This window comes from Mizuhopecten yessoensis, unplaced genomic scaffold (assembly GCF_002113885.1).
Source record: "Mizuhopecten yessoensis strain PY_sf001 unplaced genomic scaffold, ASM211388v2 scaffold9651, whole genome shotgun sequence".
Lineage (NCBI taxonomy): Eukaryota > Metazoa > Mollusca > Bivalvia > Pectinida > Pectinidae > Mizuhopecten > Mizuhopecten yessoensis.
The window spans coordinates 2,546,593-2,568,375 of record NW_018408154.1 but is presented as its reverse complement, the minus strand read 5'-3'; the positions used below and the strand labels follow the sequence as shown (position 1 = coordinate 2,568,375).

The following is a 21,783-nucleotide window of genomic DNA, read 5'->3' as shown; positions in this document are numbered from 1 at the left end:
GGGGGGGGGGGGGGGGGGGGGGGGGGGGGGGGGGGGGGGGTGCAGAAGAGCGGGGCTCAATAGGAGAAATAGAGGTAAAACCTTTAAAATCCTTCTCCGACCATCGGGATTAAGGGATTTTATCCTTATTTCGTATGGAGCATCCTTGGGTAACGGTGACTCAATTTTGTATAATAGGTGGGTATGAACCCCGTAGGGGCATAGGGGTGGGGCTCTGTTTGAAGTTTGTTCTCTATATCTCAAGTACTGGATGGATCTTTCTGAAATTTCACATGTACTTACAGCACCTACCATAGAGTGCTATATCTTTACTTCATACCAATTACTTTAATTATATTCAGGTGAGCGATACATGCCCTCTGGGCCTCTTGTTGAAAATTATGATATAAAACTTTAGTAAAAGTGCTACACAATCTTTATTCAGTTTCTGCAGAGAATCATGGTATGCTTCTTTTTCTTATGGTAAGATCCATAAAATATCCACTTCATGATATATTATATTTGTTCAATAATACTAAAAAGCACAGGATACACAATATGACTATCTAATATTTTACTAGATCGTTTACACATTAAATCTATTTCACTAGGTAGTTTACACATTAAATCTATTTCACTAGGTAGTTTACACATTAAATCTATTTCACTAGGTAGTTTACACATTAAATCTATTTCACTAGGTAGTTTACACATTAAATCTATTTCACTAGGTAGTTTACACATTAAATCTATTTCACTAGGTAGTTTACACATTAAATCTATTTCACTAGGTAGTTTACACATTAAATCTATTTCACTAGGTAGTTTACACATTAAATCTATTTCACTAGGTAGTTTACACATTAAATCTATTTCACTAGGTAGTTTACACATTAAATCTATTTCACTAGGTAGTTTACACATTAAATCTATTTCACTAGGTAGTTTACACATTAAATCTATTTCACTAGGTAGTTTACACATTAAATCTATTTCACTAGGTAGTTTACACATTAAATCTATTTCACTAGGTAGTTTACACATTAAATCTATTTCACTAGGTAGTTTACACATTAAATCTATTTCACTAGGTAGTTTACACATTAAATCTATTTCACTAGGTAGTTTACACATTAAATCTATTTCACTAGGTAGTTTACACATTAAATCTATTTCACTAGGTAGTTTACACATTAAATCTATTTCACTAGGTAGTTTACACATTAAATCTATTTCACTAGGTAGTTTACACATTAAATCTATTTCACTAGGTAGTTTACACATTAAATCTATTTCACTAGGTAGTTTACACATTAAATCTATTTCACTAGGTAGTTTACACATTAAATCTATTTCACTAGGTAGTTTACACATTAAATCTATTTCACTAGGTAGTTTACACATTAAATCTATTTCACTAGGTAGTTTACACATTAAATCTATTTCACTAGGTAGTTTACACATTAAATCTATTTCACTAGGTAGTTTACACATTAAATCTATTTCACTAGGTAGTTTACACATTAAATCTATTTCACTAGGTAGTTTACACATTAAATCTATTTCACTAGGTAGTTTACACATTAAATCTATTTCACTAGGTAGTTTACACATTAAATCTATTTCACTAGGTAGTTTACACATTAAATCTATTTCACTAGGTAGTTTACACATTAAATCTATTTCACTAGGTAGTTTACACATTAAATCTATTTCACTAGGTAGTTTACACATTAAATCTATTTCACTAGGTAGTTTACACATTAAATCTATTTCACTAGGTAGTTTACACATTAAATCTATTTCACTAGGTAGTTTACACATTAAATCTATTTCACTAGGTAGTTTACACATTAAATCTATTTCACTAGATCGTTTACACATTAAATCTATTTCACTAGGTAGTTTACACATTAAATCTATCTCACTAGGTAGTTTACACATTAAATCTATCTCAAGGATATACTCAATCATACCTTTTATAATATATATATATGTCCGTGCATTATTTAGATCCATTTAACATGAGGTTCAGGTTAAAATGATCAAGATCTTAAACTTTTTTCAATATGTGTGATGTTCCGTAAAGATTTTATTATGCATCCTAGAAATTCCAGGGTTTACGCCCACCGACGTTCTCTGTAATGTCGAGGATGGTTATATATAAACGACATTCAAATACAGTGGTGGATGTTTTCCTTTTCATGACAAGACAAATTATATAAATCATTGTTTAAGTTAGTTGTATGAATTGTTTGCTGACCACTTACCGTGAATCCATTATAATGAAAAGTGTATGTAATTCCTGTTTTAAACCACATTAGTTTACGTTGGTTTTATCATTAGTGGACGATAATACTTTCATTGAAGGCTAAATTATCTAAATGTTTAGATAAAGAAGCTGTTTAAGTAGTTATCAACTCTGCGAGGGCATTAGAAATANCAGTGTAGAGAATACATATATACATTACAGTGTAGAGAATACATATATACATTACAGTGTAGAGAATACATATATACATTACAGTGTAGAGAATACATATATACATTACAGTGTAGAGAATACATATATACATTACAGTGTAGAGAATACATATATACATTACAGTGTAGAGAATACATATATACATTACAGTGTAGAGAATACATATATACATTACAGTGTAGAGAATACATATATACATTACAGTGTAGAGAATACATATATACATTACAGTGTAGAGAATACATATATACATTACAGTGTAGAGAATACATATATACATTACAGTGTAGAGAATACATATATACATTACAGTGTAGAGAATACATATATACATTACAGTGTAGAGAATACATATATACATTACAGTGTAGAGAATACATATATACATTACAGTGTAGAGAATACATATATACATTACAGTGTAGAGAATACATATATACATTACAGTGTAGAGAATACATATATACATTACAGTGTAGAGAATACATATATACATTACAGTGTAGAGAATACATATATACATTACAGTGTAGAGAATACATATATACATTACAGTGTAGAGAATACATATATACATTACAGTGTAGAGAATACATATATACATTACAGTGTAGAGAATACATATATACATTACAGTGTAGAGAATACATATATACATTACAGTGTAGAGAATACATATATACATTACAGTGTAGAGAATACATATATACATTACAGTGTAGAGAATACATATATACATTACAGTGTAGAGAATACATATATACATTACAGTGTAGAGAATACATATATACATTACAGTGTAGAGAATACATATATACATTACAGTGTAGAGAATACATATATACATTACAGTGTAGAGAATACATATATACATTACAGTGTAGAGAATACATATATACATTACAGTGTAGAGAATACATATATACATTACAGTGTAGAGAATACATATATACATTACAGTGTAGAGAATACATATATACATTACAGTGTAGAGAATACATATATACATTACAGTGTAGAGAATACATATATACATTACAGTGTAGAGAATACATATATACATTACAGTGTAGAGAATACATATATACATTACAGTGTAGAGAATACATATATACATTACAGTGTAGAGAATACATATATACATTACAGTGTAGAGAATACATATATACATTACAGTGTAGAGAATACATATATACATTACAGTGTAGAGAATACATATATACATTACAGTGTAGAGAATACATATATACATTACAGTGTAGAGAATACATATATACATTACAGTGTAGAGAATACATATATACATTACAGTGTAGAGAATACATATATACATTACAGTGTAGAGAATACATATATACATTACAGTGTAGAGAATACATATATACATTACAGTGTAGAGAATACATATATACATTACAGTGTAGAGAATACATATATACATTACAGTGTAGAGAATACATATATACATTACAGTGTAGAGAATACATATATACATTACAGTGTAGAGAATACATATATACATTACAGTGTAGAGAATACATATATACATTACAGTGTAGAGAATACATATATACATTACAGTGTAGAGAATACATATATACATTACAGTGTAGAGAATACATATATACATTACAGTGTAGAGAATACATATATACATTACAGTGTAGAGAATACATATATACATTACAGTGTAGAGAATACATATATACATTACAGTGTAGAGAATACATATATACATTACAGTGTAGAGAATACATATATACATTACAGTGTAGAGAATACATATATACATTACAGTGTAGAGAATACATATATACATTACAGTGTAGAGAATACATATATACATTACAGTGTAGAGAATACATATATACATTACAGTGTAGAGAATACATATATACATTACAGTGTAGAGAATACATATATACATTACAGTGTAGAGAATACATATATACATTACAGTGTAGAGAATACATATATACATTACAGTGTAGAGAATACATATATACATTACAGTGTAGAGAATACATATATACATTACAGTGTAGAGAATACATATATACATTACAGTGTAGAGAATACATATATACATTACAGTGTAGAGAATACATATATACATTACAGTGTAGAGAATACATATATACATTACAGTGTAGAGAATACATATATACATTACAGTGTAGAGAATACATATATACATTACAGTGTAGAGAATACATATATACATTACAGTGTAGAGAATACATATATACATTACAGTGTAGAGAATACATATATACATTACAGTGTAGAGAATACATATATACATTACAGTGTAGAGAATACATATATACATTACAGTGTAGAGAATACATATATACATTACAGTGTAGAGAATACATATATACATTACAGTGTAGAGAATACATATATACATTACAGTGTAGAGAATACATATATACATTACAGTGTAGAGAATACATATATACATTACAGTGTAGAGAATACATATATACATTACAGTGTAGAGAATACATATATACATTACAGTGTAGAGAATACATATATACATTACAGTGTAGAGAATACATATATACATTACAGTGTAGAGAATACATATATACATTACAGTGTAGAGAATACATATATACATTACAGTGTAGAGAATACATATATACATTACAGTGTAGAGAATACATATATACATTACAGTGTAGAGAATACATATATACATTACAGTGTAGAGAATACATATATACATTACAGTGTAGAGAATACATATATACATTACAGTGTAGAGAATACATATATACATTACAGTGTAGAGAATACATATATACATTACAGTGTAGAGAATACATATATACATTACAGTGTAGAGAATACATATATACATTACAGTGTAGAGAATACATATATACATTACAGTGTAGAGAATACATATATACATTACAGTGTAGAGAATACATATATACATTACAGTGTAGAGAATACATATATACATTACAGTGTAGAGAATACATATATACATTACAGTGTAGAGAATACATATATACATTACAGTGTAGAGAATACATATATACATTACAGTGTAGAGAATACATATATACATTACAGTGTAGAGAATACATATATACATTACAGTGTAGAGAATACATATATACATTACAGTGTAGAGAATACATATATACATTACAGTGTAGAGAATACATATATACATTACAGTGTAGAGAATACATATATACATTACAGTGTAGAGAATACATATATACATTACAGTGTAGAGAATACATATATACATTACAGTGTAGAGAATACATATATACATTACAGTGTAGAGAATACATATATACATTACAGTGTAGAGAATACATATATACATTACAGTGTAGAGAATACATATATACATTACAGTGTAGAGAATACATATATACATTACAGTGTAGAGAATACATATATACATTACAGTGTAGAGAATACATATATACATTACAGTGTAGAGAATACATATATACATTACAGTGTAGAGAATACATATATACATTACAGTGTAGAGAATACATATATACATTACAGTGTAGAGAATACATATATACATTACAGTGTAGAGAATACATATATACATTACAGTGTAGAGAATACATATATACATTACAGTGTAGAGAATACATATATACATTACAGTGTAGAGAATACATATATACATTACAGTGTAGAGAATACATATATACATTACAGTGTAGAGAATACATATATACATTACAGTGTAGAGAATACATATATACATTACAGTGTAGAGAATACATATATACATTACAGTGTAGAGAATACATATATACATTACAGTGTAGAGAATACATATATACATTACAGTGTAGAGAATACATATATACATTACAGTGTAGAGAATACATATATACATTACAGTGTAGAGAATACATATATACATTACAGTGTAGAGAATACATATATACATGCAAACATTGTTTATCGGACTGCGATAACTAAGATTGTCACACGTTTCATTACGACTGTTACAAGATCGTACGCAATACAAATATAACATGATTTAAAGAGGATATACATTCAATTAAAGCATTCCGTTCCTACAATGTCATAATGTCGTATTACAAGATATTGGCTCCACGATTGATTATTTGTTGATGTGTATTTCATTCCTGTCATGAACAAATAGGACAGATATTTACACAGGGATTAAACAGTTTAACTGTAATGTTGATTTCGGTGATTTACAAACATGTATCACGAAGCAGCCCTTGCGATAAATACTGTACTAATTGTGAGTGTAATCCGCGGCATCTCATGTCGTCATGGCAATTGAAAAAAAATATTCTTTTACAACTTTTACGAATACATTTTGGATATGTAGCCACCAGTCACCTAATTAAAAATGGGGCAAGCAATTATCATGCAGTAACAAAATATTTATTGCATTATGATTTTGTTAAATGCGAATATAATATATTACAATATCTTTTTTTATGTTTGGAATCTTAAACACTATTATGGAATAAAACTCGAATATAATGTGAAGATTTTAAAACCATTGACCAATGGCAATGACAATTGTTTTATTCTCATAAACATTACACATATATACAAATGGGTGACAATAATAGATGGTGGAACATTAGTGTTGTAAATTAATTGTCTCATTAATATCGGTAATGAATTTAGCCAATGATACTAATTCAATGTTTTGTTACATAATTGAATAATGTATGAAATATAATTGTGTGGTCTTTCATAATTATATCTGGACATATGTTTACTTTTCTAAACAAAGCTCGCACTTATAGATTCTATAATTGATTCCTTTCGGAGAGGTATTCATTTCATTTCTCCAGTTTGATATAAGTTTTCCTTTTAGTTTATAAAATATGGTACTCTTTAGCCAATGTATACTTGGAAACTCTTGACTATTGAACATATGTATCAAACTGCATTCTTCATAAATGCTTTTCACATATTTTAGCCATGATAATTCATAATTTGATAAAATTGCTAACAGTCTATTACTTAATTTATTCTGGCTGATTTTTTTGTCAATAAAACCATTCTTACTTTGACTTTAACATATTTCAACTAAAAACATAATGATATCCTGTATTTCAATAGATGGACAATTATCTGATAAAAACTGCATTTCACAATCATTAACATATATATAGCAAACAAAAGGGGGGTTAATATTTCCCCCTGAAATATTCCGTATTCAATATCAAAAGATTCAGAAAGAATACCATTATATTTAACACAACATTTCACACTTTTATATTATGATCTGTTATTTTTAAAAAACAGGACCTATATAACCAAGTGACCAAGATGACGGGAAATAACCAAACTTGAATATATTATTGATTAATAACAATAAATATGGCATCAAGATATCTTTGCAATTAATAAAATATTCATTAAAAATACCATCTTGTCCACAAGCTTTGTTAGCTTTAAGTTTTTTAATAGCAGCCAGAATCTCAATCTCTGTTATATCTATATCTAGTTCATGAGGAAGTAGATAATCAGAATTCACTTCATAATCATTAAGAAAGTCGGATATGTCGCGGGCTCACCAGATCCCAATGAACAAAAATGATGGTAAAAATCTTCTACAGTTAAATCCACATTTAAATTTTGTTTACGTTTTCTAAACATTTTGTAAAAAGTTCGTGGGTTGTACTTTCTTAAAAAATTCAACATGTCTCCTTGCTGACATTTATGCTCTCTTTTTAACTTATATTCAAGTTTCTTATACACTTTTTCATGTATTAGTTTTCACATTAGATTTACAAACATTAAAAGTATACAGTGCATATTTATTATCTCTATATCGTTGTTTACAGGAATCCGTAAACCATGGTTTATCTCCCTTGATAACATGTATCTGCTTACCTGTGCCTTTATGTATGGTTGTGTGGGTACAATAAGGAACAATTAACTCATTTAAAATACTTGTAAAATTGTTAACACATGCATCAATCCCTTCTTGGTCACATTCAGTAGTATCACATGACTGTATAAGCCTATCAATGTTTACTTGCAATAACTCACAAACTCTACTATTATTTTCTTCATTCCATCTTACACTTGTTTGTCTCTTGTCATTTAAATTATTACTTTTTTTTTCATTTTCAACTCCTTTAAAATTATTACACAATGAAAAAGTTACCGGTGCGTGATCAGAAAAGGTACTAAACTCACCTGTCTTCAATGTTTTGATAAAATCTACCTTATTGTCTTGAACTTAAACATAATCAATAAGACTAGTTCCGTTTCTATTATAGACTGTAATATCTCCCTTAGGATCACCAGGAGGTCTACCATTAACAATTCCGGTTGATTTACAAACATCTAATAATTGTCTACCAAACTGATTTACATGTTGATCTACGTTAAAACGTTTGGGCATTTTCACATCTGTTATATAATTAAAAATATTTGATAACATATCAGCAGAAAATTATCCTATTAGATCAAATCTAATAAAAGCATCAGCCTCACCAGCTCTACTGTTAAAATCACCCGTAACACTCAATCCGTCTTGAACATAAATTTTAATCCCACCCCCTTTTGCATTGATACGAGGAAATGAATATATACAATAACCAGGCAGTGATATATCATCGTCCGGTTTAACCCGGCACTCATATACACAAATGATATCATAAATATTTACACTTTCAACAAATTTCGGATCTTTAAGTTTTGTCACATACTGCCCTACAAATATTCCATGACGTAATTGTCACACTCTCCTCCCTGTCCTTTGTGCATTATCCGCTCTCACCCGGCTAACCTTTACTCAAAGGAGGTTTTCCAGAAGTAACCTCAACAGGCGGTCGTTCCTTGACCGACAACTTCCCATCGTAGACGGAACTACTACAAGGTGCGCTTCCGCTGCTAAATGACTCAGTGAATTGCACTTATGTGGTGCTAGGTTGCCCAGTGACAACATTGCCGGGCCTCCTTTCCTCCACTGACAGCTGACCGCCACTGCCAGGAGTACTAGGAGGCTCGCTTTCCCTACACAAAGTAGCTGTCCCATCACCTATAATAGGTTGCTCAGTGACAGCATCAGTGGGCCTCCGTTCCTCGACTGACAGCTGACCACCACTGCCAGGAGTACTAGGTGTAACGTAGGATGAGCGTCGAGTAGTTACACGGCAAATGAAAACAAGATTTCGAATACATATTTACAATTTATTTACAACATAAACAAATCACACTCACATCCACACGGTTTCACACATAATGATCCTATAAACTACACAAAAAGTCTCTGCTGCACCCTGAGGTAGTTACAGTTCTCCTGGACTCTATTGTAAGTCTCCTCGGCTCCAATAACAATATGTTGTGCTAAAACTTAGCAATCAGATGACTCTGATCAATGTCCACACAGGACACCAAGTTCCACAAAGGACAAGTTCCACACAGGACACTAGATTGGTGTATAGTACCAATATGTACATATAGTTACCACACTCCACNCGATCAGATCCACCGCAATCCTCTTGAATGGGGTATCGATGAGAGGCATGTCACCCAAAGGAGCTTTGGGAACTCTCCCCTTCGGAAATGTCCGCTGACAGATATCACAGGATTTGCAAAACCGAATCACCTCCGCTTGAACACCAGGCCAGAAGAACTCCCAAAGAACTCTGTTGGTAGTCCTCTTAGCCGCTAAATGCCCCGACATGATGGATTCATGCGCCAGTCTCATCACCATCTCTCGATACTTTTCTGGAACAATCAGTTGCCGGAAAGTCATGCCATTCCTCACTCTCGGACTTTTAAACTTCCGGTACATTACACCCTTTTTATAAAAGATAGTAGATGAGCCCCCATCATCTCGCTCATAGGTTTCTTCGGCGGACGCCAACTTCCTGAACTTCTCCAATGTGGGGTCTTTCTGTTGCTCTTCTTTCAAATCTTCTACATTGCCTATATCCGTCATCAAATCAGGCACCTTCAATGGTCTGCAAGCAATCCCTTTCTTCTTCATCTGAGCGCGTGTCTCTACCGTTTGAACATTAGAACCCTTCATCTTCCAGTTCTTGTCTGGTTGGTCAGGAGGTAATGCACCATAAATATTACCTATAATCAAGTCATACAGTGGAGTTTCCAGTGCCCACGCTTCAGTTGTTCCTCTGAAATAAGGCGAATCCACTTCCACTATAGCAATAGGTGTTTCTAATCTTGATCCATCGGCGAAAGTGCAAACTTGAACTCTGTCAGTAAAACTATCCTTGTCGACGAGACATTTCCTTACCACGACACCGCTACATCCTGTATCTCGAAGCACTGTTACACAATACTTTCCAGCACACCCTTTCACAACTGGCATGGCCGTAGATCTAGAGCTGTTCACATCACAGGACATGCTTAGAGTTGCCAAGTCATTCTTGTTGTGAAACTCACTCCCCGCTGGTTTCCTATATTTCTTCTTACATGCTTTCGTCAAGTCACCCTCAGTCTCTTTACCATGTCGTTCTTCCACAATAGCTGCAACTTTGTGTCCAGAACCATTCTTCTTTGCACGACACTCGTATGATAGATGACCCGGTTTCCCACAGTTGTAGCATTTCCTATCTTTAGCTGAAGGCTTTGACGTAGACGTATCAGCAGGACTGGAACTCTGTAGCTTACTGGAACCTGACTTCTGTCCCCTAGAGATCACTTGGTTCGCCTTCGTTCCCCGTGCTTCTACGAACTGGTCCGCTAGTTTAGCCATCGCTGTAATTGAAGATGGTGTTCTCTCCTTCAGAAATAGGGAAAGATCCTGACCACAACAGTGAATGAACTGGTCCCTCAGCATGAGATCTCTCAGCTTCTCGTAGTTTTTTTCTGTCTTACTCAGTTCAATCCATCTCTCGGCATAACTTTGCAAGCGTGTAGCAAATTGTGAGAACGTCTCTCCTCCCTCGGGTCTAGCTGTTCGGAACGATTTCCTAAAACCTTCCTCCGTCATCTCAAATCTAAGTAAGAGCGCGTTTTTCAACTCATCAAAGTCTAGGGCTTTTTCCACTGGCAGACGAGAAAACACATCTAATGCTTTTCCCCTCAACAGAGCACTGAGGTTCGCTCCCCAATTGCCTCGCTCCCATCTCTGTGCCTCAGCATATCGTTCAAACCTCTGTAGGTAGGCATCCATATTGTCGCGAGTCTCATCGAATGCTGGTAACTTAGGTCCCCGTTTCATAGACGAATCCCTTGGAGTAAGAGTACTGGGTTTCTCCTCTCCACCTCCAGCTTGTAGGATCTCCAGTTTCCACTTGTGCTCCTGTTCCATTCGTGCTTCCGCTCGTACTTCCCGCTCAGCTTCTATCTTAGCCTGTTCCAACAGTAGATTCTTCTTCTCCATCTCGAATCTGAATGTTCTTTCCTTCTCTCGCTCATCTCTCTCTTGGGCTTGTTGCTCGCTGACGAACTTCTGTAAAGCTTCTCCCTCATACTTCATTTCCCTCCCACGAGCTATAAGATCTTGTAGTGACGACATGTTGGTAGCTACAGGTACAACAACAATGTAAAGGACTACTGACAATACAATACAACAAAAAACATGGACATATACTTACCAACCTTAAAGACTACCCGCGTGCTTCTGCTCTTCTCGTTTCTTTTTTTCCTGATACTTACCCAGACGGTTAATCCACCGAAGCTTCCATGAAGTCAACAAAGGACATGTTTTGAAAAAGGAAATAGCAGTCTTCAGTATTGCCCAAAACAAGAACAAATATCTAGTAAATAACCTAACATACAAGAAGTACAAAAACCTGGATTCAAATCCCGAATAACAACACGGAAGTCATCCCACCGCTGCCACCAATTTTGTAACGTAGGATGAGCGTCGAGTAGTTACACGGCAAATGAAAACAAGATTTCGAATACATATTTACAATTTATTTACAACATAAACAAATCACACTCACATCCACACAGTTTCACACATAATGATCCTATAAACTACACAAAAAGTCTCTGCTGCACCCTGAGGTAGTTACAGTTCTCCTGGACTCTATTGTAAGTCTCCTCGGCTCCAATAACAATATGTTCTGCTAAAACTTAGCAATCAGATGACTCTGATCAATGTCCACACAGGACACCAAGTTCCACAAAGGACAAGTTCCACACAGGACACTAGATTGGTGTATAGTACCAATATGTACATATAGTTACCACACTCCTGGTAACTGGAAGGTGGAAATACATTTCCAGTGCGGCCTCCGGCAACAGTCATTGTTGTAGTGTCGGCTGATGACCACGGTTGAGTTCCCCTTCTTTCACCACCAAACTAATTACTCTTGGTCTGTTCTCGTGTTCAGATCACCAAAAGGCTGACCTTGACTGACGTCGGTCCTGGCGCTTATCACTGGTGTCTCTAACAGGCCCCGACAGAGCTCAGCTGGTAGGCATCGAACCCTCACATGAAGCTTTAAACATAATAACAAAAACACCTAAGTACAACTCGCAAACATATCACATACGATTCCAAACAATTACTAATAGTAATATACTTAAGTTTATGCCCTATTAATTTTACACCAGATAACAATTAAACCTCTACAAAATATTATGAAAATATAAGCTAGAAAACAATAAGTTACGCTCTGATATCGTGCGGGTTCAGCATACAACAAATAACATAATTTATACAACACTTGAAGTTCTATATGGCCACTCATGTCTTCCATACTTTTCCATACACGCATATGCACTCACCTGATCGCGCTTTACTATATATACATAACATAAATATACGTTATACTACGTGGAATTGCATATAAAACAGATATCAATATAGATAGTTACAGCAACCAATAGCAATAATATTTGCAAAACCTTCCTAACAAATCATTATACATAATGTCACCATGAAACGCATGACTGAACCGCACGAGCGAACATCTGTTTACTTAGGATATTTATCCAGAAATGGGCTAAAACATCAGACAAAGAAACAGAGATATAGTAAAGAAATACTCACCACAGTCTGTTATCTGTGCCTGTACATGTTTCAATACTGCATTTGCAGTAGAATCGGGTAAACAAACTCAGCGAACTTGCTGGAGTTTCAAAGCGTCCCGCTTGGACTTACCCATTTCCGGTTACTCTCCAAAACTACGGTCGCTCAGAAGGAACAACGAACAAACATAGCACAAACATATATAAAAACAAATACACACATTCATACGAACGTGACACTAGGGGCACACATGAATAGCCATTGTTCCTTCCTTCTGTCACAGCACAAGTGTTAGGGAGTGAATACTCACAACCTTGCTGTCCTCTCCAACAAACGGCACCACCTACCGCCCCCCGTTCCACAACTGGATGGCCAGGAGTACTGGGATAGGCACTGTATACATGGTTACCGTATGAATCACCTCGACGCTGCCTGGTTGCTGATGGAGTAGAGATGTGGCCCGAGGGTGTGGACAGGTTACGTGTCCTTTTCCAGCCACGTTTACTAGGTAGAAGTCTGGACCACCTCACTGAATGTCATTCGCTGTTTCGTATTATGTCCAGCTCGCTCGATGTACAATTCTCCATCTATGAATAGTCGGTCTCTGACCAACTTCACTTTATGTCCGCCTTCTTGTAATGTTTTGCCACTGGGTACAGGCGTTTCCTCCTAATCTCAACCTCATTTGGAAGTTGCTCATGTATTCCAAAAAGTGACACTCGCAGCAACCCCGCCTTATCTCTGACCAGTTCTAGGTCCTTATCGTACACAAACACTGCCACAATTGGCCTAGGTTTTCCTGTGAACCTTTTTCCAAATCTGTGTACATTAGCCAGGTCCACAAACTTGCTTATTTTCAATTCATTTTGAAGAAACTCTATCAGTTTTTCCTCTATGTCTTTCCTATATGTCTCTGCTAGGCAATGGAAAATTAGGTTTCGTTTCATAGACCTACACTGCAGGTCTTCTCGTCTTTCCCTCAGTTCCTCCTGGGTCTCTAGTGCCTTCATTAACACTATCTCTGAACACTTAGCATTCTCGTCACATGTTACTAGCTGTTTCTTTAATAGCTTAACACCTGTAGCGTTTTTTTCAGACTTGTCTTTCAATTGTTCGTAAAATATATTTATTCTTCAAATTCAATATTATTATTTTAGTCTCCCTCATGTTGATTTCCAGTACTCGAACTCTCCCTGTCAGACTGTTTAAACATTTTTCAATATTGTCAAATTTAGATACTTGCTTTTCAATCCAAGCTAATCTCAAGTCCATCTTTCCAATGAGACCTACAAGTTGATTGAGATTGCTCTCTATCGTTGGTGGAGTATTAACACTGTCAGTGTCCGGTTTTGGTGGGTCCTCCGACATCATGATATGGTACTCAGTAATAAAGTATATTATAATATTTCATTGTCTCTGAGTGTAACTCAACATAAATGTATACCTAGCCTGTATGTAAGTCCAAGTACCTTGAGTACTAATCAGCTGCTCAGGTAATTTCCATTGTTGTTTATGTTCCTTACTAAAACTGTCTAAAACTCACTAAATTGCAGAAAGTTATTAAAAATATGTAAACAAATATGTTGAGTTCATCTGTGTTGATCACTTCACAAGAAGGATATAGCAACAAAGTCTCAGAGCTGATACAAACACGTCTGACCTGGTCTGTGAGCACTCTTCTCCCAGAAACACCAAACTTCACATCCATATAAAACAATAGGTTTGTAAAGGTTATTGCATGGTTTTCGAGTAACAAGGGATTTATTACACCAGAGCGAAGCGAGGGTGTAATAAGTCCCGAGTGACGAGAAATCATGCAATAACTGGCTTACTGCATGCTTCCCAACTCGAACAAAACAGAAAAGTTGAGTAAAAAATGTTCACCTGGACAATCTTTTTACCTACCCTACACTGCAGATAATTTACATGTACCTATGTGAGTGAGTACTAATCATAACCAGGTAAGATTCTCAATAGCCCAGTCTGAGTGTATCCTTCATAATGGATACAAGTGTTTTTGGATTACTATCCAGGTCCAGTGTCAGGGAAGGTAAGGAGTGTCTGTTCAAAATACGGGAAACAATGTTGAATTTCTGACTACATTTTCAGTTTAATTTTCAAGATGTGGCAAAGGTACAGGATATTGAAACCATTTTCATATATACAATGTAAGGGTTTATCAATCCCTAAGGAATTCCAGTTCTTTCAATGAATGGTATATTTGAATGTGCAATTTTGTATAAAGGAACAGCTCCTTAAGATTATAAACTTTTCCGGGAAATGCTTATCCTCTCACGTGATAAGGAAATCTGTTTGTGTTTTTCAATCATGAAATTACCATTTTTAACTTTCATTTTTTCCCCTTATTTGAAATGTGTCAACTAAGTTTATCCTCTACTGTATTGACTTCATCGTTACTCACTGATTGATTATCTCCCCTTTCTTACAGCATTTGTGGCCACAGTCCACTGGGCACACACCCTTTCATGGTCATGTAATCATGATTGGCCTTGAAAGGGGATTATGTGTGCAGTGGACTATGGTAGCAAGTGATTTATTGCCCACACTTTTCCATTGTGAGAGGTGGGAAGTATGCAGTAAGATGGTTTTGTCAAATATCTCTAGTTTACAATCTATTGACAAATTATGATCCCTTCATTTGGAAATAGCACCATACATTGCTTTTACACCTTTAAGTTGTTTAATATTAAACTGTGTCAAACCAGTTTTAGTAAAATAAGATATAAGATATTTGAAATCCTTAGCTATTCCTATAACAGTACCGTTGTATGTAAAATTAAGGTCATCAAGATTTGTTTTCTACCAAATACCGTGATTTTAGTTTTGCTGATATTGACTTAAAAATGCCATAGGTTGGAATATTAAAAAAATAGATCTAATTGCTTTTGTAAATCCTCTGCCTTGTCTGATAGTAGTATAGTGTCATCAGCGTATAGCATAACATAAAGCTTCATATATACATGTAGTTCCTCCTCTAGCTGGTCGTTTATCTTCGACATACCTTTACAGTCACGTGATTTCACAAAATCTTCTAAATCATTAACAAAAAGTGAAAAGGAAAACGGGGAAAATTATCGCCTTGCTGGACCCCAGGACTACATGGAAAAAAAACATTCGAGAATACGCCATCTTTTATCACCATCACCGATGAATTTAGATCACGCGTCCTTTGTAACATTAAGTTATGAAAGAATTAGGTATACAATATATTGAAGAAAACATTTTATTCACAATGTTCGTAACATATGTAAATAATTCTTAACAGCACAAGATGCTAAGAATAAGACACACTGAGAAATATATTATGATGAATAAAGTGGATGCTTAGTTTTGACTGAATATAAGATTGATATTTAGGATGACCACACCATCAATTAGAAGGCTAGGTGAACCTCAACAAAGCTGATGTTTTTAAATGTTTATGCTACTTTTATTCCAGAACGACGACAGACGGTGATACTATATTGAGTGCAGCATAGTAACGGAGGAAGATTTGAAAAGTGCCGTTAGCTGTTCAAAATGGAGGAGAATGAAATGGGATTACCACCGTTGATATATGATGTACCTCCGTCATTCAACACAGCGTTAGCTAGGAATCTCTACGGAGTTGTAGCACCTATCATAGTTATTCTTACAATCCTGAATAATATCATGGTGATCATCACCGTTTACTCTGATCTACCTAAAAAGGGGTCGGCGTCTCGTATACAGCATGCTGCCATCGCCTGCTGCAATTCTCTCTTCGGAGTCGTCCAGCTTCCGGTTTATTTTTACTTCTTTGCTGGGCAAACGTTTCCCGCCAATGTACCCAAAGCATGGTGTGGGGCATTCCGGATATTAGGTTTCGTACTTCCGCATATCATTCACACCATCTCCCTGTGGCAGTTCGTCGGTCTTTCAATACAGAGATTCCTAGTGTTCCGATTTCCGTTTTCTTGTGTCTCCTGGTATAACATTAGAAACATGACAAAACTGGTAAAAATCATAACCTGTGCTTGTGTACTGGTTAACATTTACAAATTGTTTGACTTTGAACTAATTGATTTGGATAAAAGCCTGGTATTGAATGGTACCACTTACTCTATCGGGGAGACTTTGCCGTGTAGAGCAGAGTATCGTTTTACTGATGGTAGGGACGGTTATATCTTATTCTGGTCCTGGTTCATAGCTTTGAGCGTCCACATCCTCCCGGGTGTCATACTCACTATGATGTACATGTTGTTAGTGTACGCCATCTGTCGAAATAACAGAAGACGCCAGAATTTGTCGAGAAACAGTAGGAATGGGCGACGCCTAGCGAGAAACCAAACTCTCAAAGAGTGCAGCGTACTGGTCATGATGACAATGTGTCTTGTTGTTGAAATACCATCAGCAGTCATACTGGTCAAACGTTTCATTTTTACAAAAGATGACGTCACTTCCGGAGATGACGAGATTATTTTCACACATTTCTTCCTTCTCTTAAGTTACTATTTTTATGTGTACATCTATATTGTGATGAATAATGATTTTCGAAGATCTTTTTTGTCATTTTTACGGAAATGTCAGCCAACACAGTTACGCGATGCTATTGAACTTCGGGTTATGTCGACGGATGTATGAATGTACGTAATGAAAACGTTAAATGAAGTGGCAGGACCCAAATCGGATCACGTTTTCAAAAATACTTCCAAATCAATTAATATGTCAACAGTTCAGTTATATCAATGATGTAGCTTTAGAATAGATAGACATGCACAATTTTTTGTTTACAGATGATTCGTTTTTAAGTTCAAATAACACAAGAAAACGGAATTCAAACTCAAAAGTCAGTGTTTTGTTTACGTTTAAAAAATGGCGCGTGCGACGACTATGCATTCTGTTTTTGACTATGGGAATTAACTCACCCTATAGAAATACTTGTTTTCATATAAATTCCAAAGGTCATCATAAAATGTTAATATGCTGACAAAAAAGTATTCATTTGAAGTGCAAGATACTGCAAAATTCAAGCCTTGATCTGATTTGGGTCCTGACTTTAGCAAATACCGGAACCGCTGATTGGTGACATCAGAGCGTTCTATGATATCTCACGTGAACCCTGGGTGCTATTTTTTTTGTAAGAACACCCATCGATAGTCTTCCTTTGTTAAAACCGTAAATGAATATAGTTCATCCTCAGACTTTTCAATAAATGAATAAAATGACGGTTCGGTAATCCGATTTGGGTGCTGTCACCTTAGGATATGACGAGGGGTGCGAGACGGCAGGAGATGTACGAGATATATAAAAGGTTACATATGGGAGTAAAAAAACCCCATTGAAACCATTGTCAGTGAGTGTAAGTATCGATCGGCTGTAGTTGTGAATATCCCGGTCAGCTAGTCTCTAATTTGTTTAACGAAGATAAGATTAAATTATTTTTTCATTTAAAATATTTTCTTATACATGAATATTTTCAAATGTGTTAGGATATCTATAAATACATATTATTTAAAATTATGTGTCAGATTCTCTGGTGATTAATGTTTCAGAGTCGGTGTACGTAAATGTATAAGCGTATGGTAATGTCTGAGCTGTCACGTGAACTGTAATGTGAATGTCCTTATATGGTCATATATTAAGTCTCCATTTCGTTATTGTGACAATGTCTTTATCTTTTTCCAAACATGGTAGTAATTTATCCATATTTTGGAAACAAATAAAAGTAAGACAACTTACTAAATAAATCATATATTTTGAATAAAAAAATCATTTTCTGTGGAAAACCTGTGTAATTGTTAGGTGAACAGTGAAACAGGATGAAATATATCACAGCATCAACGCACAGCTAGAACCAGACAGGCGATAAGTGGTGCTTCGAACGGTAGGGGTTTTCTGTACCTCAAGATATCTCCCGTCAATTTCAGCAAAGCAAAGTGATTATAACACATTTACAAATGTTGAAATGTTTCTATTTAAAAAAATTACTCAGCTCAAAATAAAAGAGTAGTTAAAAATGATTTTTGTCTATAAACATGTTCTAAGAACTCTATCTAATTTTTGTTAACATGTGTACAGCTATTTTCATTGTCATTACCATGTGAAAAAAAAACTTTTTCACTTGCTGCTCCTGTGCTTTAATAGTTGTTACTATATATACAGTAATTTTAATAGTTGTTACCATGTACAGTGATTTTGATACCTGGACCATATGTACAGTAATTTTAATAGTTGTTACTTATGTAGAGTAATTTTGATACCTGTTACCATGTGTACAGTAATTTTGACAGTCGTTACCATGTGTACTGTGATTTTGATAGTCGTTACCATGTGTACAGTAATTTTGATAGTCGTTACCATGTGTAGTGATTTTGACAGTCGTTACCATGTGTACAGTAATTTTGACAGTCGTTACCATGTGTACAGTGATTTTGATAGTCGTTACCATGTGTACAGTGATTTTGATAGTCGTTACCATGTGTAGTGATTTTGATAGTCGTTACCATGTGCAGTGATTTTGATAGTCGTTACCATGTGTAGTAATTTTAACAGTCGTTACCATGTGTACAGTAATTTTGACAGTCGTTACCATGTGTACTGTGATTTTGATAGTCGTTACCATGTGTACAGTGATTTTGATAGTAGTTACCATGTGTAGTGATTTTGATAGTCGTTACCATGTGTAGTGATTTTGATAGTCGTTACCATGTGTAGTGATTTTGATATTTGTTACCATGTGTAGTGATTTTGATAGTCGTTACCATGTACAGTAATTTTGACAGTCGTTACCATGTGACGTGTACAGTGATTTTGATAGTCGTTACCATGTGTAGTGATTTTGATAGTCGTTACCATGTGTAGTGATTTTGATAGTCGTTACCATGTGTAGTGATTTTGACAGTCGTTACCATGTGTACAGTAATTTTGATAGTCGTTACCATGTGTACAGTGATTTTGATTGTCATTTCAATGATAACAGTATTTATGATTGTTGTTACCATGTGTATAGCAGTTTTAACTGTAATTACCACGTGAAATAACTGATATCATATGTCAAGAAGCTTGAAATTTAATTATTTTCTTGCCATTCTTATAGACGAATGAAATTTTACATGTATACTGTTGTTTTATCAGTACTACGAAACTGTTTGCATATACTCATTAATGTTCAAAAGACGTATTCCAATCCTTAAATAAATTGTATTAGGTTATACATTCAATTGTTTTCAAACACAAAGCTATGTTACCCGCTATATTATGAGAATTATTAGAATTTGTTGAAATAAAAATGAGTTGTGTTGTTAAGCTTGTTATACTCTTGTAAGGAAACAGGATGGCAGAAAGGCTCCTTAGGTATATACATAGCAAACAATGAATATAAGGGGAATAATACTGCCTTTAATGGCAAGCTAGCCTTTCCCGTGATACGGTATATCTCTGGGACTAGCTCATGATTTGAGAAACATCGAGGGCGTTCAGTTGCTGGATTAGTGCTCGCACGTTACATTTGGGGGTAGCGGTGGGTTCCTGGTTTAACTGGAAGGCAAGTATACAAGGAAGATACATTGGTTTCCCCAGACTAAGTCTTCAGACAAGACTTCTTGGAGGCGGGAACAGCGTAGAAGCAGAGGAATATTTGTGAGGAAAATGCTGCCTTACTGCAAGCTAGCTTTTCCTGCGATGCAGTAATGGGATTTGTTTTAGTTCAGTAACATCGAGGACGCTCAGGCTGGATCAGTACCTTCTTCACGTTATATTTGGTGGCAGCGGTGGGATTCGATCTGTGATACCTTGCAATGCAAGTCCTCGATGGCAAAGGAAGGTGCATTGGTACACAGGCATGGGATTTCCCAGACTATACCTAAGGACGAAACTTCTCGGAGGGGTGAAAAGTATAGACATAATGGGGGAGGGGGCTTTCCGCTTGGCACTTCTTACACTCAGGAAATGTTTCAAAATGCTTACTGTGACATAACTCGGAGGCCCATATCATTAGAATCTGACATGCACCAATTGCATTCTTTAATCTTGTTCATCTACTCCTGAGAGTGTTTGGCAATTATTCACAATGGTAATGGAGGTAGATACTGCATGCCCTGTTGACGGTAACGACATTATTTTATAAACAAGAGGCCCAGAGGGCATGTATCGCTCACCTGGATATCTAAGCAATTATGGCAAAATATTATCCAAATGAGATCCAAGTGAATATGTAGCATATCTGTATTAGATTTTTCATGCCCAGCAATTTTATGTATGGTTATGGGGTGGGGATCTCAACTGTTTCCAAGCTGTGACTCAGAAACTAGGTCCCTAGGATTGTGACCAGACCCCAGGATTAATTCTAATAGCATGACTGCATTCGTCTCTTTTT

General features: G+C 34.9%; 1 protein-coding gene across 1 annotated transcript in view; it reads left to right on the top strand.

Annotated features, from left to right (window-relative positions):
• Positions 1-21,283, top strand: part of LOC110458591 (sex peptide receptor-like) — a 22,554-nt gene extending 1,271 nt beyond the window's left edge. The window contains exon 3 of the mRNA XM_021510360.1: positions 16,888-21,283. Within this exon, the coding sequence (XP_021366035.1) occupies positions 16,968-18,050 (1,083 nt within the window). The 5' untranslated portion in view covers positions 16,888-16,967 and the 3' untranslated portion in view covers positions 18,051-21,283. The remainder of the gene's footprint in view (positions 1-16,887) is intronic.
• The last annotated feature ends 500 nt before the right edge of the window (positions 21,284-21,783 follow it).